The 23966-nt window shown below is 41.2% G+C and overlaps 1 protein-coding gene across 2 annotated transcripts in view; it reads right to left on the reverse strand.

Moving 5' to 3' along the window:
• The window catches only part of DNAH5 (dynein axonemal heavy chain 5), a 319082-nt gene that overhangs the window by 14303 nt on the left and 280813 nt on the right, over positions 1-23966 (reverse strand). For both annotated transcript variants that reach the window (XM_026455693.1, XM_026455694.1), the window contains exons 70-76: positions 23117-23266; positions 16621-16866; positions 14277-14496; positions 12706-12911; positions 11875-12078; positions 9803-10018; positions 3919-4131 (exon numbers count right to left, since the gene is read on the reverse strand). In XM_026455693.1, the coding sequence (XP_026311478.1) occupies positions 3919-4131; positions 9803-10018; positions 11875-12078; positions 12706-12911; positions 14277-14496; positions 16621-16866; positions 23117-23266 (1455 nt within the window). The remainder of the gene's footprint in view (positions 1-3918; positions 4132-9802; positions 10019-11874; positions 12079-12705; positions 12912-14276; positions 14497-16620; positions 16867-23116; positions 23267-23966) is intronic.

The following is a 23966-nucleotide window of genomic DNA, read 5'->3' on the forward strand; positions in this document are numbered from 1 at the left end:
GCACTCTCTTCCGCTCCCGCACTCTCTTCCGCTCCCGCACTCTCCTCTTCCGCTCCGGCACTCTCTTCCGCTCCCGCACTCTCTTCCGCTCCCGCACACTCTAGCTTCACAGGGAAGTCTCTGTAGAGGAAACTGTCTAGCGTGGTGCTGCTGGTGGGTAAGTCTGTCTAATTCGGAATTCTGGTTTTGAAACCCCACAACTCACCTTCCAGCAGATAGAAGCCACATTGTTCAATATTAGCTTTATCAATAAATGTTCCCTAATCTGCACTACTCCTTTTCTGCCATTTAATTGCTTTGGAATTCAGACGGAGAAAAGAGCTAGCTATTTAGCTGCCTTAAGAAATCCAACATGCACCATCCCCACTCCACATTCCATTCTTCAACCATAACCTCCACTTCCAGTTCACTTATTCAAGGACAGTCCTTTGACCTAAGCATAGTATCTGATTCTTTGGTTCCATGATTTTCACCTCATCCATACATTTTGTCCCATCTCCATTAGGCTAGGTGAAATAAGCCAGGCACAGAAAGGCAAATACTGCATCATCTCACTTACATGTGGAGCCTGAAAGAGTTGAACTCATAAAAATAGAGAGTAGAATGGTGGTTACCAGAGACTAGACGGTGGGGTGATAAGGGAGGGAATAGGAAGTTGTTGATCAAAGGGTATAAAATTTCAGTTAGATAGGAGAAGTACGTTCAAAAGATCAATTTTACAATAAGGTGACTGTAGTCTATAGCAATAGACCGCATTTTTTCTTTTTCTTTTTCTTTTTATTTTTGAGACGGAGTCTCACTCTGTCACCCAGGCTGGAGTGCAGTGGCATGATCTCCACTCACTGCAAGCTCTGTCTCCTGGGTTCATGCCATTCTCCTGCCTCAGCCTCCTGAGTAGCTGGGACTACAGGTGCATGCCGCCACACCCAGTTCATTTTTTGTATTTTTTTAGTAGAGACAGAGTTTCACCATGTTAGCCAGGATGGTCTCGATCTCCTGACCTCGTGATCCGCCCACCTTGGCCTCCCAAAGTGCTGGGATTACAGGTGTGAGCCACCGCACCCGGCTACAATGGACTGTATTCTTGAAAATTGCTGAGAGTGGCTTTTAGGTCTGAACCACAAGAAAATGTTAATTAAGTATGTGAGGTAACGCCTATGTTAATTAGCCCAGCTTAGCCATTCTACAGGATACACATCTTTCAAAACAACATGTAGCACACCATTAATGTATATAATTTTTGTCAAGTAAAATAAATTTTAAAATAAGTCTTTAACAGTTTTTGTCCCATCTCCTCACCTCTCGTCTTCACCTGCTGTCATTATAATCTCCGCATTAAGAATGGCTTCCACGACCTAGTTACCTCTCCCACCATGGGTTGAACTGTGTCCCCGCCCAAGCTATACATTGAAGTCCTAACCCCCAGCACCTAACAACATGATCTTTTTGGGGAACAGGGTCTTTACAGAGGAAATCAAGTGAAAATGAGGGCATAAGGGTGACCCTACTCCAATATGTTGCTGTCCTTATGAAAAGGGGAAATTTGGACACAGAGACAGATATGCAGAGAGGGAAGATGTTGTGAATGTACTCAGGGCAAAGAAAGTCATATGAAGACAAAGAAAGAGATTGGACTAGGACTGCCACAAGTCAAGGAGCTCCTGGGGCCACCAGAAGGTACAATGAAGCAAAGAAGGATACTCCCCTAGACACTCGAAAGGGAGCATGGCTGGTCAACAGTTCTATTTTGGACTTGCCACCTCCAGAATTGCAAGAAAACAAATTTCTGTTGCTTAAGCCACCCAGTCGGTGGTACTTTGTTATGGCAGCCAAAAAATCCCAGCACACCTGCCACTGCACTCTCCAGGTGGGTGTACAACATGGAAGCTCCTCAAGTATCCGCCTTCCCAGGCCTACTCCTGGCAGCTGAAGCCAGCTGGAGGGGATGCACACCGGTGAAGGCTGGTTTCATTCACATTCATAACTCGAGATCTCAAAGGGGTGAATCCTGTCACCTTCCCATGCCTGCATTTCTGTCCTAGTTTCTCCCTCCTTCCAACCTTTAGGTGTGGCAGGGCAAGCGAATGAGGAAGCAGAGTAGAGGTGAAAATCTAGGGAGCAGCGACATTGGGAGTGACCTGTCAGGCCAGCCCTACTTGGGTTCACGCTGTGGGTGTGGAGGCCCCCAGACAATGGCAGGAGTCAGATGGAAAGGAAGCCATGGGGCAGATCCAGATTTTCCCAAGAAATAGGTTATAGAAGACACCACCTCCTACTCTTTTCCTATGTATTTTTCCACCATAATTAATCTTAGCAACTTCACTTACATCTCCCCATAACATGGGTGTGCATATGCATACACATCGCGTGTGCGCGCATGCACACACACACAGACACAAATACAGAACAGAAAGAAGAATACCATTTAGGCTCCATCCCTTCAAATGTCTTCTACTAAAATACACTTATTTTCCTACTTACAAAGACACTCAGGAACTCATTTTACTCTTCCAAGTGAAAAATTATTCCTTAAAACTGTATCTGTCTTTAGCACAATTACTAACAAGTAACCAGTGAGCATGCTGTTAAATTCTTATCTGCTGAGTTTGATATATACATACTACATACTATATTTACAGATATAGTGATACTGCAGGGGGGCAGGGAAGTGCTGGGTAGAGAAGGCCAGGGTCCCTGGCGAAGGTTCCACCCTCAGGCTTGTGCCCACAGACCTAAGTGAGTACAGGCACTCTTGTTTTCATGCCCAAATGTTGCATTTTCCAAGACCACTCTGGCCCACCATGCCCCCCATCCTATGCTCATATAAACCCAAGAGACCATAGTGGGCACACACACAAGTGGCTGGACGTCGAGAGGAGCAGAAGCGCAGAGGAGCACACCGACAGACACCAGCAGATACTGGCAGGACCAACAAACACCACTGACAGCGGGATGACGTGGAATTTGCTCGGGCACGGTCAGAGAAGAGTGCAGTCACTGGGTGGCCCAACTCCAGGGGAAGACCACCTTCCCACTCCATCCCCCTTGTGGCTCCCCCTCCACCTTGCTGAGAGCAGCTTCCACCACTCAATAAAACCTTGCACCCAACCTCTAAGCCCACATATGAGCCAATTTTTCCAGTACACTAGGGAAAGAACCCAGGATACAGAAAGCCCTCTGTCCTTGCGATAAGGAAGAAGGTCTAATTGAGCTGATTAACGCGAGCCACCTGCAGATGGCAAAACTGAAAGAGCGCACCGTAACACACGCCCGTTCGGGAGCTGTAAACACTCAACCCTAGACACTGCCATGGGGTTGGAGCGCCAAAACAGTCCCCACGACCTGCCCCTCTGCATGCTCCCACTAGTGATTTGAGCAGCAGGGCACGGAAAACCGAGCCACACCCCGTCACATGCCCTGCGAGGGGGATAAGGGAACTCGTCCCCTTTCAACAGCATATAGCAGAAACTTTTTTTTTTCTTTTTGGTGTGACTTTTGATGTGAGGGTGAGGGTAGGGGGCAAGTTTTCTTCTATGAAACCAACATCATGGGCTTTGGAGTCCAGGGGCTTGGGTTCAAATTCTGATTCTTTGGCTACTTAGATGTGTAATCTGAGAAAAGACTTAACCTGTCCAAACCTTGAGTTTCTCATCTGTAAAATAAGAGCAATAAAATACAAAATTTAAGTAAAATAATGTATGTAAAATGTCCTAGCAGAGAACCTGATCCGTGGGATTTGCTAAAAAAAAAAAAACTTCCTTCCCTACCTATGGTCTAAAAATACAGGGTTGTAAGGGGCTTAGTCCCTATGCAAAAGAACCATGTTGAGTAAATTGTCCTTCGATGCTTTCCACTTGCCAATTATAACTCTTCACAACAATAGGTGAACAGGCAGAATAACAGCAGGCTTATACATACTTTTTTCCACCAAGCAGGGATTCTAGCATCAAACATGCAATCCAACGCATCTCGTAGATTTTCACTCATGATGATGGTGCCATCAATAGCAAGTTTCAGCTCAGTGAGGGTGCTGCGGACAAGGCTGAGTACCCTTTGCATCCTGTCTATTTCCTGCCTGAGGAAAATGTTCATAGGCTGGAATGGCCCCATCTTCTGCAGCCTCTCTTTTACCTGCCATGGAGACATTCAAAGCACATGTTAACAATTAGCTACTAAGGATTTTACAGACCTTGTGCCCTGGGGCCTCTGAACAGGTCCAAATTCTTACTATTCCATAAATAATAAGTTTCTATTTGATTGCATGGCAAAAAGAAAAAAGAAAACAGAAAAAAAGTATCTGTTAGATGACTGGCCCGCCATGTGGGAAGGAACAGGCAGCCATGAATTCACAGAAGAATGTAAATTGCATGACCACAACCATGTAGTCTTCTAAAGAGCAAATGCACTAATTGGGAAACTCCCTTTCTGCCAATCTGAGCTCTTTCAAACCCACATGTGGACACACACAAGCAGACATGTAGACACACATAGCCATTCTGCTGGCTGTCTCAAGAAATTAGAATTCTCTTTTAAGAGCTTCCTGTTTTTTTCATCAAAACATCCATCCACCCCACATCCATTCATTATCATCCTACAAGTATTTATGCAGAGTCTTCTATGTATCAGATATAGTGCTAGGCCAAGTTGCTATAACTTAAGGTAGCACTGACAAATTCAGCAAAAGGACGGAGACTCTTCTAACTCCTGCTACTTACCATGTTTACTTCTGCAGTTATCATTCTATTTTTAGACATTTTTATCGCTTCCTAAATATTTCAACCTCTGTTAGACATGAATGACGCCTTTCCTGATCCTATAATGAAGAGTGCTTATGAAAGCTGACAACAGTATTGATTTTTCTCCAAGCAAGTGATCAGAGGTTATTCCAGGGACACTATCCCCTTAACTAAAGGTCCTTAAGTTCAGTCTGTAGTATTAGCAGCCAAAATTAGTAGCCTGCTTAGTAGAAAATAGTGGGGGTACAGAAGACACAAAAAGCTACAGGATTCCTCTTGAAATGAGGTACGAAAGGGAAAAATACAAAGAAATACGGTGGTTCTGTGCTAGAAGAACCAACCGATTGTCCAGGTCATCTCTTAAAACCATATGGAAAATCAGCTACCTCTTACTCTTAGTTTAATCAAATATTTTTATTTTTTAATTTTATTTGTTTTGTAAATATTTTTTAAAATTTTTGTGAGTGCATATGTAATTGAATTGTTTGTAACTCAAAGGATAATTGAAGATTTAAAAAAATACTATCAGGGTAACTCTTTCCACAATATTCATTAAGATGTCAAAAAAGAAAACAATTGGGGGACAGAGGCAAGACTAGATTGCAGCTCTGACGCAGACGGACAGAGCAGTGTTCAGAGGCTTGCACTGTGAACATTAGCTCCATATCGACTGCACGAACAAAGCAGCAATCCCAAGAGGAACCACAGACTCTGTGAAGGAGGCAGACTGCTCCTACAGGACCCAGGAGACACCCCAAATACTGTGAGTGCCCCAACTGCAGAAGTGGGAAAGGGAGAGCCTCCTCCCTTGAACACACACCCCCACTGAAGAAACTAAAGCAGCCACAGCAAGACAAGCCCAATGAGAGGCTGAGCTTAGACACACCTAGCCTTGCCCCCACCTGGTGGTCCTTCCCTACCCACCCCGGTAGCGGCAAAGGGCATATAATTCTTGGGAGTTCTAGGGCCCCGGCCATTGCCGGTTTCTCTTCATACTACCACAGCTCATGCTCTCTGGAAAGCACCACCTCCCGGCAGGAGGTCAAGCAACACAAAAACAGAGCATTAAACCACCAAAGCTAAGAACCCTCACGGAGTCCATTGCACTCCACCGCCAACTCCACCAGAACAAATGCTGCTATCCACAGCTGTGAGACTCACAGACAATGTTCACATCACAAGACTCTGGGCAGACAACCCCCAGTACCGGCCCAGAGCCTTGCTGGGTGGCTAGACCCAGAAGAGAGACAACATTCACTGCAGCTCGGCTCAAAGGAAGCCACACCCATAGAAAAGGGGGAGACTACTACATCAAGGGAACTCCCTGTGGGATGAAAGAATCTGAACAACAGCCTTCAGCCTAAGACCCTCCCTCTGACAGCGCCTACCCAAATGAGAAGGAACCAGAAAATCAACTCTGGTAATATGATAAAAATTGACATTCTAATGTCACACCTCAAGGAACTAGAGAAACAAGAAGAAACCAAACTCAAACCCAGCAGAAGAAAGGAAATAACCAAGATCAGAGCAGAACTAAATGAAATTGAAACAAAACAAAGCAATACAAAAGGTAAATGAAACAAAAAGCTGGTTATTTGAAAAGATAAATAAAATTGATAGACTATTAGCAAGATTCACTGAGAAAAGAAGAGAAAAAATCCAAATAACCTCACTAAGAAACAAAACAGGCAATATGCAACTGACACCACTGAAATACAAGAGATCATTCAAGGCTACTATGAACACCTTTACACACATAAACCAGAAAACCTAGAAGAGATGGATAAATTCCTGGAAAAATACAGCCCTTCTAGCTTTCATCAGGAAGAATTAGATAACCCTGAACAGACCAATAACAGGCAGTGAGATTGAAATGGTAATTTAAAAATTACCAACATAAAAAAGTCCAAGACCAGAAGGATTCATAGTAGAATTCTACTAGATATTCAAAGAAGAATTGGTACCAATCCTTTTGACACTATTCTACAAGATAGAGAAAGAAGAAACCCTCCCTAATTCATTCTATGAAGCCAGCATCACCCTAATACCAAAATCAGTAAAGGACATACCCAAAAAAGAAAACTACAGACTGATACTCTTGATGAACATAGATGCCAAAACCCTTAACAAAATACCAGCTAACTGAATCCAACAACATATCAAAAAGATAATCCACCATGATCAAGTGGCTTTCATACCAGGGATGCAGGAATGGTTTAACATACACAAGTCAATAAATGAGCAGAATTAAAAACAAAAATCACATGATCATCCCAATAGATGTAGAAAAATCACTCAATGAAATCCAGCATCTCTCTATGATTAAAACTCTCAAAAAATCAGCATACAAGGGACAAACCTCAATGTAATAAAAGCCATCTATGACAAACCCACAACCAACATAATATTGAATGGGGAAAAGTTGAAAGCATTTCCTCTGAGAACCAGAACAAGACAAGGATGCCCACTCTCACTGCTCCTCTTGAACATAGTACTGGAAGTCCTAGCCAGAGCAATCAGTCAAGAGAAAGAAATAAAGGGCATTCAAATCAGTAAAGAGGAAGTCAAACTGTCGCTGCTTGCTGACGATATGATCATTTACCTTGAAAACCCTAAAGACTCCCCCAGAAAGCTCCTGGAACTGATAAAAGAATTCAACAAAGTTTCTGGATACAAGATTAATGTACACAAATCAGTAGCTCTTCTCTACCAACAGTCACCAAGTGGAGAATCAAATCAAGAATGCAACCCCTTTTACAATAGCTGCAAAAAAATAGAATACTTAGGAATATACCTAACCAAGAAGTCAAAAGACCTCTACAAGGAAAACTACAAAACACTGCTGAAAGAAATCACAGACAACACAAACAAATGGAAATACATCCCGTGCTCATGGATGGGTAGAATCAATATTGTGAAAATGACCACGCTGCCAAAAGCAATCTACAAATTCAATTCAATCCCCATCAAAATACCACCATCATTCTTCAAAGAATGATCATTCTTAGCCAAAGCAAGACTAAGCACAAAGAACAAATCAGGAGGCGTCATACTACCTGATTTCAAACTATACTATAAGGCCACAGTCTCCAAAACAACATGATACCGGTATAAAAATAGGCACATACACCAATTGAATAGAACAGAGAACCCAGAAATAAACCCAAATACTTACAGCCAACTGATCGTTGACAAAGCAAACAAAAACCTAAAGTGGGGAAAGGACACCCTTTTTTAAAAATGGTGATGGAATAACTGGTTAGCCACATATATAAGAATAAAACTGGACCCTCATCTCTCACCTTATACAAAAATCAACTCAAGATGGATTAAGGACTTAAATCTAAGACCTGAAACTATAAAAATTCCAGACAATAACATTGGAAAAACCCTTCTAGACATTAGCTTAGGCAACGATTTCATGACCAAGAACTCAAAAGCAAATGCAATAACAACAAAGATATATAGTTGGGACCTAATTGAACTAAAGAGCTTTTGCATGGTGAAAGGAACAGTCAGCAGAGTGAGCAAACAACCCACAGAGTGGGAGAAAAATCTTCACAATCTATACATCTGACAAAGAACTAATATCCAGAATCACAAAGAATTCAAACAAATCAGTAAGAGAAAAACAAACAATCACATCCAAAAGTGGGCTACGGATATGAATAGACAATTCTCAAAAGAAGATATACAAGTGGCCAACAAACATATGAAAAAAATGCTCAACATCACTAATGATCAGGGAAATGCAAATCAAAACCACAATGTGGTACCACCTTACTCCTGCAAGAATGGCCATAATCAAAAAACCAAAAAAGAATAGATGTTGGCATGGATGCAGTGATCAAGGAACACTTCTACACCACTGGTGGGAATGTAAACTAGTACAGCCACTATGGAACACTGTGAAGATTCCTTTAAAAAGTAAAACTACCATTTGATCAAGCAATCCCACTACTGGGTATCTACCCAGAGGAAAAGAAGTCATTCTACAAAAAAGATACTTGCACATGCATGTTTATAGCAGCACAATTCACAATTGCAAAATCATGGAACTAACCCAAATGCCCATCAATCAATGAATGTATAAAGAAATTGCAGTATGTATATATACCACATATGTGTGTGTGTGTGTGTGTGTGTGTGTGTATGATGGAATACCACTCAGCCATTAAAAGGAATGAATTAACAGCATTTGCAGTGATCTGGATGAGATTGAGGACTATTATCTTAAGTGAAGTAACTCAGGAATGGGAAACCAAACATCATGTGTTCTCATTGACAAGTGGGAGCTAAGCTATGAGGACGCAAAGGCATAAGAATGATATAATGGACTTTGGGGACTTGGGGGGAAGAATGGGACGGGGGCGAGAAATAAAAGGTTATAAATATGGTGCATTGTATACTGCTAACGTGCTGGGTGCACCAATATCTCACAAATCACCACTAAAGAATGTGCTCGTGTACCCAAATACCACCTATAACCCAGTAATTCATGAAAAAAATTTAAAAACATTAATTCAATTTAAAAAGATGTCAAAAAATTAACTTTCATCATCATAAATTTGCTTAGAAACTGCTTATATACTAAAAATATCAATTTCCAAAACTTGTGAGATGAAGAAGCTGCAGAAGTAATGATATAAATGTAGACTCTCTGAAATAAAGAAGGCCTGAATTTTAAGGTGTACATTAAACTACATAAAATGTATTTTTTAATAATAGGGTGTTTTAATAATACTTCGCTTTCTTTTGAACAAATGCAATGTAAAGTACCTCAGGGAAGGTTCAGAAAAGCAGTCCTAACCCATCAGCACACACTTGTAAATCAATCATAACTATTAACATTCTCAACAGGTTTCCTTATGGTTTATACATTAAAAAGATTACATTACATTCACAGATGCAAAAACTTCTTTATCTGGTCCTTTAAGAAGCTGGTTTTTAAAAGAATGTTTTTTAATTTCAGGAAAATTATTTTTGCCCTCCTTTCTTCTTCCTCACTCTCCCAACCAAAGCTATCCAACTCCAGCTGACCTTTTGTTAGAATTTCATCAACTCACTTCGAAGGGGACATAGTCAGGGGGCAGCTTCTCCAGCATATCATCAGCCAGCCGGGCCACCACCGCTTCCCGGGTCTCATCCCCTCCGCCAGAGCTGTCCTTGGGTTGGATGCCTAGGATGGTGTCCAGCACGTCCTTCGCCAGCTTGCTCTGATAGGTGATGTCAGCATTGGGGTGCAGCCCAAACACCTCAGGGCTGTCGTAGGCAGGCAAACTCTGAACAACAAACACCTCAGATAAGTACAGACTGCCAACATAAGCACCGTCTAAATTTCACTATCTTGGGAAACAAAAATGCTTTTATGAGGATATGCATTGACTTAAGTCTTATTGGTGTCAAGTTACAAACCTCAATAATTTCCCCAAAAAATAATCAAAAGTTTCCTTTAAAAACCAATTAACATTGAGAAACAGACACTAGGCTCATGGCTCTTTACAATCTGCACCTCAAATAAAATTGAATCAGAGAGAGACTGTCTTGTTATACAACATGCGAGACAGAAAGGGAGTTGTGGATTCGTGTTTTGCTTTCTGACAGTCTAATTGAATTCAAACCAGTTGTCCAAATCAATGTTGTATAGCTAATGGTTATTATGTTTAGAAGAAACCAGGAAATGACAGCTTTAGTAATCATGGTCCAAATAAAGGCAGCAGGTGGGAGTTGTACTCTCCCAAGGAAAAAGACAGAGACTAGGAAAAGAGATAAACTGAGAAAGCAACAGAGTCAGAGAGAAAAAACAGAGACAGAGATGTGTGGGACACAGGCAGAAGCAGGAGAAGCAGGCAAAAAGATCCCCCAACTGTTTGGAAAAAAGGACAATTTACTGACAATTTGACACATATCTCCATGCATGAATCTTATCCTTAACTTAATTATTTTCATACTCATATTTCCCTCCCTTCCTCTCCCTCATTTTATTCCCTCTAGCTTGTCTTCTTATGAGCTACCTCAAATGCACTGTGAGATGGGGTATATATAAAAAATATAGGTACAGGCACCCCTAAATTTATACCTTCATGGCCACTTTTCCTATTCAGTGCTGATGATTTAAAGATACATGCAGTACAGTAAGACAGATATATCTGCTGATTTGAATTAATAAAAGTGCAGAGGTGGTAATATATGATAAACTCATTACATTTATATATCAAAAAACATGTAAATGTACTGATAAATTTAGCTCTCTGGGGCTGTTATGTTTTAGTTTGTTTACTCTGAGATAAATCTTAGAGACCAAAGAGATGACTAAATAATGATATAATGAATTTTAGGTATCGAGAAAGAGGACGCAGTCACCTTAAAAATCAGAATTTTTTCCCTACGTATTCCCAAACTGCCTGTAGAAATCTACCTATTCCTTCTTACATCAGTGCTTCTCAACCAGGGACAATTTTGCCCTCCAGGGCACATTTGGCAATTTCAGGAGGCATTTTTGGTTCTTGCAACTGGGTAGGGGGTTGTTATTGGCATCCCGTGGACAGAGGCCAGGGATGCTGCTAAATAGCACAGGCCAGGCCCCTACGACAGAGAATGATCCAACCCTGAATGTCAATAGTGCCAAGGTTGAGAAACTCTGTCTTGGAGGAAGCTCTTACACAAAGCAGCTTCCTGGACATATCCTTAAGCCTGTCCATTAGGCCAGGATTAAGGAGCAGATGTCATGGGATTAGTCAAACGGATTGGAAAACAGACAAATTGGGTCGAGAAGCCGCCTTTGCCCTACTGCTGTGGCAGCCAAAGTTTCACAGACAGAGAACTCCAGGTGATTTGTGTAGGTCTCCTAGTTCTAAATCTCCCTAATCTATCATCTTCCTCAAAGAAAATTCCTCCCTAGGGCATTAAAAAAGAGGGGTATGGAAACACAATTCACACAAAACACACACTCAGAACAAACAAACATTTTAATCATCCGTTGAGTATAAAAATACAAAGAAAGCCTTCACAGCAAAAGCATTAGTATATATCACCACTAAAATTTATGGTAAAAGCAACATAGACAGTATAATTAATACCCAAAACTCAAACGGCTACAGATATTTGCTCTACGCATAAAATTCTGAAGTTGACAAACCTGGATATATTGAAGATAATTATCCACTGTGCTGCATCTTGGAATAGTGTATCCTTGGTAAAAATTGAAATCTAGTCCAAACATATTTTCGCTGAACCAAACCTTAGCAAATGTGTTCAACAATCTCTTATCATAGTCGTCAGTGACTCTGCCTCCATATTGAATCTCTCCTATCATGTAGCGGATGGCGGTCCAGGAGACGCCCTGGGACAATTGATAGAATAATTATGTAGAACTGACTACTGTTGCATTATTATTTCCCTGCCAAGTCACACCCATGTATTCACTTTCAACATCATTCATTCAGTCAGGCATTCTTCCTCAGTACTGCAAAGAGAAAGTGCAGAAAGAAAAGTAAAAAGGTAAAGAAGAGTAGTTACTCAAGGCTCACGTCCACGATTTGAAACAGCCTTTCTTGATGCATTTGTATGTTTTCATACTTCAATATAAATAGAAAATAGTGTTTGCTTTTGAGCTTATTGAGGCAGTTCTTTAGAAAGCACACACGTCAAACTAATCTGGACTCCCATTTTTATTTTTTAGGATTTTGAAAAACAAGCTTCCCCACCCACGCCCCCTGACAACAGGCCCCCTGAGGCTGTCTTCTTTGGAATGTCAACTTACCTTTGAGAAATAAAATACTCATCAAAACTTGACCACTATTTCCTAAAATCAAGAGGCAAGTGTGACCCAAATTGCTATGACTTCAAGATGACTTTGCAAGCACAGCAAATTCTCTTACATAATTTACCCCAAAGCTAGGAAGTCCTGTGAGCTCGATGGCCCAAGCCCACAGCCACCAGGGGCATGAGGCAGCACGCACAGCAGTACCTTTTTGACATCCATGTCATCCAAGTGGTTTTGGATGAACTGCACAGTGGCATTAAAGTCTGCCTGGTTAAATTCATAGGGGATATTCCACCCCAGCGCACCGAACTTGCGCCTCTCCTGGACGGTGGAGTGCAGGAAAGCCACTGCATACAACATGGGCTTCCACTGGGACCCGGAGGTCACGTCCAGCAGGTCTTGGCTCACACCTGTTGTAGTCAGTTGGGTGAAAAATGTATCATCTCTCAAATGTCTGTATTTTCTACTACTTTTATAAGTAATCATTTTTGTAAGTCCCTGATGTTAAAATTCACTTACTTTGGATTATTTTTTTGACACTCAAGTGACGATAATAATTTAACTTTTGGGTGTCCAGAGGCCATTTATTTCTGAAAAATCTTCAAAGAGACTTTGGGGAGAGGAGGAGCTTGCTAACGTGGGTCAAGTTCCTGCCAATCTAGCAAGATCATATGAGGGCAAAATCAAGATGGAAAGGTAATGACAGTTAAACAAATTCTGCCACTATTACTATAACTACTACTCTATTATTATTACTGTTGCTTTGAGCATACACTTGGGGCACATACTTTTGACTAATTTTATATTAATTAAGATAGTATATATAGAAGCCTTTTGCACCTGAGTACATGCTCCAAATAATAATGATTGACACATATGCATATACTATATTGTATATATAATTAGATTTATTTATTTTCTTTTACTGCCATTATCCTTCCACCTCTATTTTATCCCCACATTGTCTTATAGATTGGCAGGAATTTCAGCCTTATTAGCAACTCCCCAGAAGTCTCTTTTCAGGTTCTCCAGATTGAAATACAATAATTATATTTATTATGGTTATCAAATACATGATTTTAGTTACAATTTATTTCAATTCTCCTGGAGAGATTCTCTTGTCCCTATTTTATATACGAGAAAATTGAAACTCAGATTGAGTGACTCGCATCCAAGAGAACAAAGTAATTGTCAACAGCAAGGGCCAATATCAGGATTTCCGACTGAAAGTTCCATGTTCTTTTCATGACCACAAATCCCATACATAAAGCTATGAAGCAAAAGAGGCAGCGGCCAAGAGAGTGACCTCAGCCCCAGTCATGATGGGGGCATTTGGGCCTGAGTTTGCTGCCACGGGATTTTTAACTTAGCTACCTTCTGACATATGGCCCTAATGAAAGGCAGGCAGGCAGGCATCACCGTAATTCAGACTCTCCTCTGGGAAGAGACTACTGCACTACTTTAGGTATGGAGCACAGAGACCATAAATGACAAAATTATTCATTTTTGATGTTAATTATGTCTAGCTGGAGAACAGCATGGGCTTAAATAGGGCAGTACTGGGAAAATAGGAAACTAGAAGGTGGGAATCATGAACTCTGATTCGTTAACACTGCCGGGGCACACTCACAAAAGAGGACCATCACCTCCCCATCAGGTTAAACAGTAGTACTATTAGCTATAACCGTATCCTAGTTAATCCTTTTATAATTTTTTTAGGAAAGCAATTTAAGTACAGAAAACTCCTATAGACTCAGAAGTATTTCTGGACTCACCACCATATGTTCTTTTCAGTCCTGCCCGGAGGCCCTGTGGAGGATCGTTGGCAAATTTAATGGACATCTGAAGGAGTGTAATGGGAAACTGCTTATGAACCTCGGTGGTCATCCAGAGGCGGAATGCATCATGTACAAGCTCAGTTTCTATGATTATGTCCATCAGCTCATCCATGAAATCAAGTCCCAGATGGCAGTTCTGCAGAAGTGCCCATCCGCCCTAAGTCAACGGCAGTAAATGGAAGTTAGGTGGTTTTGTGTTTCACCCAAATTCAAAATGACGACATTCTTTAGAAATTAAGTAATTACAATTTAAGCCAGGTGCGGTGGCTCACGCTTGTAATCCCAGCACTTTGGGAGGCCAGGGCAGGCGGATCACGAGGTCAGGAGATCGAGACCACAGTGAAACCCTGTCTCTACTAAAAATACAAAAAATTAGCCGGGCGTGGTGGCGGGCACCTGTAGTCCCAGCTACTCAGAAGGCTGAGGCAGGAGAATGGCATGAACCCGGGAGGCAGAGCTTGTAGTGAGCCGAGGTCGAGATCGTGCCACTGCACTCTGGCCTGGGCTACTTTAAATTAATCTAGGTCAAATCTCAGAAAACAAAAATGTTTCATTGAGACAAGCTATTTTTTTTAGTCCATGCATTTGTTCCAGTATACACTGGTATGCAATTGTACCAATACTATGTGTTTGCAATCATGAATATAATCAAGGTTAAACATAAAAGGACTTCCAAGTAAAGACGGTTGATTGAAAACATCCATTTAACTCAGATCCCTCCCCAAATTCCATTAAAACTACAATGAAGAAAATCTTTAAAGGCATGAACTCTTAAGGACAGTGACAGAGAGAGTGAAGGCATTATCACTAACATTTAAAAGAGGTCCAAGAAAGTTGAATCCTAAACTAGCATTTAGAGAAAGCTGAGATGCAACCTGATATATACCACATAACTCCCCAAATTCTGCCTGCCTTAATGAAAAATGAGAAGTTGATTTTCTACAGAAGGCAAAACAGGGTCTAGATTGGAGGATACCAGCACATTGAGGGAATAGGTACTACACTGAAATCAGGTGGAAGAATGATTGCCTGCTGAATTTTGAGACCTGCGACTTCCTGCCTCCCACTAGTTCTCAGAATCTTGGCAACAGAGCATACACCCTTTAGAATGTGGAAGAACTTTCCCTGGGAATCTGACCACACTAAAAAGAGCAAGAGCTTTAGAAAATAATAAGCCATATCTTTTGCCTGAATTATACCATAAGTATAGGAAGATCTTTTTGTAATGAAACTCAGGCAAAATTGGGGATCATGTAACAATAATTTCCTCAATATCTAATCTATAAAATATTTTTGCTAAAATCATCTACAAGATCCAGATCATAATCTTGAGGTGTTTTTCTATAACCCATCTTAGATCACTGACTAGAGCAGCATGAGCTGTCTTTCAAAAAAAAAAAAAAAGGAATTACATCTAAAGTCTTAGCAGTTACACGTAAAACTGTTAATTTAGAGATTTCACATTTCCCTTATATTTTCTTCAGAAATTTACAGTACTGATGAATAAATTATCCAACCTTTACCCTTTGAAAATTTCAATTGATACCATTCACAATTCAAAATTAAAAGGAAATTCGATATAAAACACAGCAACTACAAAAAGACTTTAGTTTCTCTCTTTTATCCAGCATAGAAGTGAACCCTGCCCTGAGATTCCTTCTTTCCTTCTTTTGTGTTTTGCTTTGTTTTGGTTTTTGAGAAAGGGTCTCATTCTGTCACCCAGGCTGGACTGCAGTGACTGCAGCCTCTACCTTCCCAGATCAAGTGATCCTCCCACCTCAGCCTCCAACGTAGATGGGACCACAGGCACATGCCACCACGTCCAGTTAATTTTTTTTGTAAAGATGGGGTCTATATTATCCAGGCTGGTCTTGAACTCCTGGACTCAAGCAATCCTTAGCCTTGGCCTCCCAAAGTGCTGAGATTACAGTTGTGAGGCATCACACCCAGGTCATCTAAACTTCTTAGGTGAGAACTCCGATGTTCCATCTTCACCCCCAGAATCCCATTTCTTTGGGATTGCCATTCTCTGCATTAAATGTTTTGTTTTCAACTTACTGAGTATACCATCCACTTTGCTATCCCTGGGTAGTTGATTTATTTGCCACATGGCCTCAAAAGTTTTAATGTTAGCTTAAATTTTAAAAAAAGAATGCTGTTTAGTAAATAGCAGGCCGCATATAAATTTAAACTCCTAACGATTTATATTTTTTCTTCTGCATTGCTATTCCATAATCTGTAATATGAACAGGATGGCACAAAAGTAGACGTTCAGCCTTACGTTCGCCATGGTCTGCTGCAAGAGCTTCCGAGCGTGGACCTCCTGGCCCTGCCCCATGGACACACAACGGGTTTCTATTTTTAGTCTCTTCCCCAAGGCAGTGATGGAATCTGTGGGGTCTGAACCCATAGACAGGAGGCAGATGAGCGGCGTCCGTGGATCAGATTCCTCCCACGTCTTCTCCAAGTCTAGAATAACACCTTCCGCATATTTTTCTCCCATGGAGTCCACGATGTACTTGCGGGCCTGCCAAAAACAGCACACAAGTCAGTAAAAGCCGTTCCAACTATTTCATGTGGATAATGCAGTAGAGTTTCCAAAATTCATTTTTGTAATGGTCTCAATGACGTCCACAGTAACCCTGTCAGGGAAACAGGGTAGAGACAGTTTTGTCATATTCGTTTGTTTCTATCTCCATTCTATAGGTGGGAAGATTGTGCTGCTTACTCAATACAAAATCAGACAGTCAAAAGAACCAAAGTTGTATGACTCCTGGTCTGAAACCCATTTCAATATACTGGTTGCTTCCTGCTACACCAGAAAATAGAAATACTGGGAAACTATTGTTTAGGATGCTCTAAGGCAAATATTTATGCATGTAAATAATAAAGTAAGCAACACAATATCTGCAATGTAATGGGTACTGATCAAATAGATAATTACTGAGTGACTACTTGCATGAAATGTACTGGATATTTGTTGAATGAATGAATGAATGAATGAGTTTTTAAAGATTTAATCCATAATCTCTCTCCTCATCATTGTCGTCGTTCCTTCCCATATTTGGCTCATCCCTTCACTATTAATTGTGTTTTGAACGAAATCCATACTCAAAATATCACAGATTTTGTCAACTTTATTACAACCATAGAAACAAATTCTGGTAACAACAAATTCCTTTTTCAAATGAGGTGAAAGAGTTATAATTTATTTTTCAACAAATGGTATTGTGAATACGGCCCTTAGTCTATATTCTCTGCCTTCTAAATAATTAAATTCCCTCAAAAACATTTTTCCTCCTATTCGTGTGATCTTCTTCCACCTTAGATGGAAAAAACCCAAGTTTCTCTCCCCAGCAGCATTCCCCACAAAAATCATTTTCACATAACTTAGGCGTGGGTGCAACGTGACCTGTAACTCTCCCAAGGGCTAGGCAGGTGAGCCTCCCGACTCCAATTCCCATAGAAACACAAAACAGCTTCAGATGGAGCTTCCCTTGAATCAGACAGGTTTCAGATAGACCTGGACCAAAGGGGAGCCAGAGCTGGTTCAGTCATCATCCTTGACTTTAAAACATCAGAGTTTGATTTTCAGCCAGTAATGTGGGCTCATCCTTCATCTTCAATATCTTGCTATCCCCTATTCATCCTCAAAATGTACCCCAAGCATCTGAGCTTACAAATTGGTGTGATGTTTCCCACTCGTGTTTGCCTTCTTTGTGGGTTACAATGAAAGAGAAGTGGCCACCACAGAGGAATCTCCTGGCTTACTATGTCCTCTCGTAGCTCGGTAAGAGAGGTAAAATGGGTGCCACATGAGTCTAGACTGTTGAACGACTGGCTTGGTCCTACTTTCTGATTCCACCTGGTGTGTGGAGACTTCTCACACAAGCTTCATCATTAATATAGCCAGGTAAAGGGTGTCTGAAACTTGATCATCATGAAATGTCCATCTTCCTCATGAGAGTGCAAAACACAAAAAGAGGAGCGTTCACATTCCCTAACTCAGACCAGCTAATTCAGAAACAGCTGGGCCATTTTACTGTGGATCTCTTCTCCTTCTAAAGTCATAATCCTCCTCATAAGGTCCATTCCCCCATACCAATGGCAGATTAAGAGGCATGCCAACTTTGTACAATACACAGGATTTCCTGCCTTGGCAACTATTTGTAGATGGCTTTGGGGAAAGACTTCTACCTGGTTTCCCGAAGGAACAAGAAATGGTGGTCAGGCCCTCTTTGACAGGACTAGGCCACTGGCAATGAAATGACCAAACAGCACCTGGGCCCCTCACCCACAAAGAGGCTCACACCTTCTGACCTTCCTCTTTATTAGTTCAGTGGCTGGGAGGTTTTGAGGAGGTGAATTTCAGTCCAGTTGAATTTGAGGCACAAGGATGCTATTTATTTTCATGCCTCTCAATACTTTTTCTAGGTTGGGCAGATCCAATATCTAAATCTCTACCTTGTATATAAAAGCCTGCATATTTTTCTACAGCCTCTGGCAGGTGTTTGATAAGTTTGACTGCCATGTTCTTTGACTTCCCCAAATGTCTACTCCATGTACACATTCAGTCACAGTCACCAAAACAGGGAGTCCTGTGATCAGGAAGGACTTCAAAGGCTGGACACCGAGGCATTCCACAGTTGCAGCAGTTTCTCAGCCACACGTACTGCCATCACTGCAGCATCTCTATAGTGCAACTCATCAAGATTCAAGCACTTTCTACCCCAGGGTAGCAAGGGTCTCAACGTGGCCAATTCTGCCATATAACTCAGCATTGACCCAGTTCAGGTATTATCATCCAAGCCATGAGCTAACATGCTAGAATACTGAGGGGCCAGATGGTAAATATTTTAGACTTTGGTGGCCAAATCATCTCTATTGCAACTCAACTCTGCCATTGTTGCACAAAAGCAGTCGTAGGCACACAAATAAAAAGCACAGCTATGTTCCAATAAAATGTTAGGGACACTGAAATGTGAATGTCATACAGTCTTCACTTGTCACAAAATATTAGTCTTCTGGTGATTTTTTTCAGGTATTTAAAAATATAATTCTTAAGTAGCCAGCTGAACATAAACCGACAGTGGGCCAAATGTTGTTGGCAGGCCCTAGGTTCCCAACCTCTGCAACAGATAACAACAGGGAAGGCTGCTTCACTTATATCTGGAGAAAGGACCTTTGGTCATAATTCCAGTTCCTGGGAAGGGATATTCTTAAATAGGGTCACAGTCATGGTTCAAATTGGCTCTAAGCCTAAGGGATGTAAAGAGTCTACGGGGCAAAGATGTAATATGCAAGGATGCTCAGCAACCCCAGGTAAGGCCCCACTGCAGTAGGCATGGATCTGAAACCACACATGTGTGCATTAGAAAGAGCACATTTCTTCATCTTCTTTACTTCAACTTCAACCCAACACCCTGCATTATCTCACCGGGCCAGTAGGACAATAATTCCAGGCATCACTCAGTCTCCCCATCTTCCCAAAGTCTTGGGAGCCCATCCCTTGCACCAGTGTGCCCTGGATGCAGGACATGGAGTCAAAGGAAATTATTTTGGAGATTCAAGATTTAAGGACCGCCCTGCTGTGTTTCAGACTTGCATAGGGCCTACTAGTCATTTTTTTTTGGCCAATTTCTCCCTCCTGGAATGATAATATGCCTTACTACCATTGTATCTTAGGAGTAAATAATTTGTTTTGATTTTACAGGCTCATAGGTGGGAGGAGATGAGTCTCAGAGAGACTTAGGACTTTGGACTTGATGCTATAACAAGACTTTGGGGGATGATTAGGAAGAGATGATTGAATTTTGCAATGTGAGAAGGACATGAGATTTGAGGGGCCATGGGAGGAATAATATAGTTTGAATGTTTGCCCCCTTCAAATCTCATGTTGAACTGTAATCCCCAGTGATGGAGGTGGGGCCTGGTGGGGGGAGTTTGGCTCACAGAGATGAGTCCCACAGAATGGCTTGGTGCTGTACGCATGACAGTGAGTGAGTTCTTCCCAGATCTGGTTGTTTGAAAGTGTGCAGCATCTCCCCACTCCCTCTTGCTCTGGCTCTCACCATGTGACATGCCAGCTCCTCCTGCACCTTCTGCCATGATTGAAAGTTTCCTGAAGCCTCACCAGAAGCTGAGCAGATGCCAGGCCCATGCTTCCTGTACAACCTGCAGAACCATGAGCCAATTAAACCTCTTTTCTTTATAAATTACCCAGTGTCAGGTATTTATTTATAGCAGTGCAAAAACTAACAAATCATGTTAGATGATTCACCTCATGCAACAGATATAAACCTTGGCCCATGACCCTCTCCTCTGTCCCAGGCAGTGCAACAGGTTTTAAGACTAGAGAAGTGAACAAATGGTCCGGCCCTTATGAAGCTTGCCCCCCACCTCCATGCCAGGATGAGACATACACTGAGCAAGTAGTAGTCAAATAACTAGTTTGAAGGATTTATGACTTGCAGGGTGACATGAAAGTATGAAACCAATTAATCTTGCAGAAATGTACCAGAGAAGGCTCCCTTGTGAAAGAATCATTTAAGCTGTTGCTTGGATAATGAATGGGATTTATTGAGGCAAAGAGGACAGCTACGTGGGTCAGAGCCTATGCATTCTATGCAGAAGAAACATATGCAGAGACCATGAAGCAGAAAAGAGCAAGTCACTGGCTAGGGACAGGAGGACACCCATAATAACTGATGTAGGAGTTAATTCAGGTGTGGCAAGCCAGACTTCTGCACAGCCTGCCAGCCTTTAAAGATAGCCAACACCCCACTGAGGAGTGCTGCATTTTCATACATTGCTCTTCACACAACTCTGCAGAACGTGTTCATCCCAATATGTGGTCCCAGTGCAACAGATTCAGCCTTTGAATGGGGAGAAAATGAACAAATAATCTGCACACCTGTGCCAACCTCCCTTTGTTGAGTATTTGTTTTTCGAGATGGAGTCTCACCCTGATACCTAGGCTGGGTGCAGTGGCACGATCTCGGCTCACTGCAGCCTCCACTTTCCGAGTTCAAGCGATTCTCCTGCCTCAGCCTCCCAAGTAGCTGGAATTACACGTGCTGCCACCATGCCTGGCTAATTTCTGTATTTTTAGTAGAAACAGGGTTTCACCATGTTGGCCAGGCTGGTCTTGAACTCCTGACCTCGTGATCCACCTGCCTCACCCTCCCAAAGTGCTGGGATTACAGGTGTGAGCCATCGTGCCCGGCCTGTTGAGGATTTTTAAGACACAAATGTGTACCGCTCAGGAGACACACTCTGACAGTGCAGCATTTTTGCCATCAGGCATGCCCAGATGTGGACAGTCACACTCAGCCAAAATGCAGAGAATAAGAAATGCATATAGCCTGATGCTCCCTATGGGGAATGGGATTGAATGTATCTACATTGTAGACCTTCTAATAAACTTCCCAGAAAGTTGTCAGGCTGAAAATCACAAAAGGATTCTAAAAGGAGAATAAGAATTTGAGAGGAGAGAACATTTATCCAATGGACGTTCTAAACCTTGTTTAGGACTTGGGTGTTATAAGGGCCATGGGAAGACACCACAGGACTTGAAAAGTCAATGAATGGCGCCATCTTTGTATTTCTTCTAGCATGTGCTGGGTGGACTAGGGTACAGAAGAAGAAATGTAAGGAGAACAGGTACCAGGCCATGGCTGTGGTAAGTCCAAGGATCAGAGAAGCTGGAATGAAGATAAAGTTCCAAAAAAAGAGTTACTTAAATCTCAGCATGGAACCAAATAGAATTTCTGGAAAAAGATAAGAAAGAGACTATTCAAACATTTCTTTCCACACTGTCCTTAAGTAAGGCAACCATTTGACAATTCAGTTGGGCAGGATAAAAGTAATGAAACTGAGAAGAAAAACTGAAAGGAACGGTGATCTCGGTGCCCCGAATTGTGAAACTTATTTTTCTTTTCTCAATAAATCATTGAATCTGGTTGTTTTCACGATTCCACAGTACCTAAGTGCACTTGGAGGTAGTTACTCCATAAGTTTTTAACACTCCCTCTGGAGAATGAAGGAGAATATATCTTACATTCTATTATAAACCCAAGGCTATTGCTACTCCACAGCTTATTTGGAAAAGCCCTTAAGGAGTCAACCTGGGCTGAGTATCAGAGTTAAACTTTTCATCATAAAGGCAAGACACAAGTCCTTATAGTGGGTAAAGTCCCATGATACTAAGCCAGTAAATTAAAGGTCTTTAAACAGATGAATCATCTGGAGGCAGGATTCACATTTAAACCATACGTGAAATTCAGTTGTAAGACAACCTACTGACATCTAGAGCTGTGACATTCTTCTGGAGAAATGACTACGGTTTGGGCACACTGTCCTTCCCCCAGTCTCTTCACCCTAACGCCTTTATATTCTTCCTGCTTTCAGAAACACTGTTTTACTACCAGCAAAATGGAGCAGCCATATAATTTTTGATTGAATATAAAATGATATAAAAGAATAATGCATTACCTTTATGTTATACCTATATGCCGACCTTAGAATCATGGTTTTCTCATTTACTCCTATTGTAGCAGTTAGGTCAGAAAAAGTTACTAAATCACTTAGCCCAAACGTATGTCTCAATACATTTATTTGTGGCTTAGTTTTCCATTTTTCACACATATTGCTAGAAAATCACAGAAGCCTACAAGAAAATTCTCACTGGAATTCACATTTTAAATATTTTTTTAATTTAAAAGAAAAATATCTTTAATAATATTATCTCATTTTTCTCTTTAATATGGACTTTGTACCTGGGCAATGGTTCTGTCCGGACACCAGGATCTAATAAGGAGAAGATGTCTGAAGCAGTCGAGAGATTTACCATAGGCGTTTGGGAGAGGTTCCTCCTCTGGGTTTTCCTTATCAAACCAAATTTTCCACATTTTCTCATTTCTCGATATCTGAAAATACCATGGGATAAAAAATGTGTCATGCCACCCAACAATCTTTCAGGAACAGGTCACAGATATATTTCCTCAAACCTCTGACCTCTCCAGATATGTGTAAATTATATTCCTTGGTTATTTTTTTATTTTATATTATAGTGCCAAAAAGTTTGATTGTCTAAAATCTAATGTCATTTGCTCCAAAGTCAGTCTATATTAACATCAGCCTACAACTACATTTCAAAGTAGGGAGAGTCCTGGGATGTTTAATTTCTTCTTTGCCTTTGTGGTAACGAATTTGTAAAGAATACAACAAAATCAATGGAAACTCATTTTCATTATTTCAACAAAGTCTGATTTGCTCCACAAAATCTTCTCATGTCAGGAACCAAATCTCATTCACTTACGTTTCCTCATTTCCCAGGACAACTCCTGACACAAAAGAAGACATTTAACACATGTTTATTATTGAATGAACAGCTTTCTGATCAATACTCTATTAATCTAGAGTAATTTGAAATATGCCAGTTAATATCATCAAATGAATGATCAGACACCTGCTACCCTTAGGCAACTGGGAAAGAGTAAAAGGACATAGTACATTATCCTCTGCAACTTAAAACACCAGAGAGAGGTAGGAATTACATAGTAAGCAGATCAGAAACACCAAACAAACAAATAATGTCTACAGATAAATATCATCTTATATTCTCTG

Source organism: Piliocolobus tephrosceles, chromosome 4, assembly GCF_002776525.5.
Source record: "Piliocolobus tephrosceles isolate RC106 chromosome 4, ASM277652v3, whole genome shotgun sequence".
Classification (NCBI taxonomy): Eukaryota; Metazoa; Chordata; class Mammalia; order Primates; family Cercopithecidae; genus Piliocolobus; species Piliocolobus tephrosceles.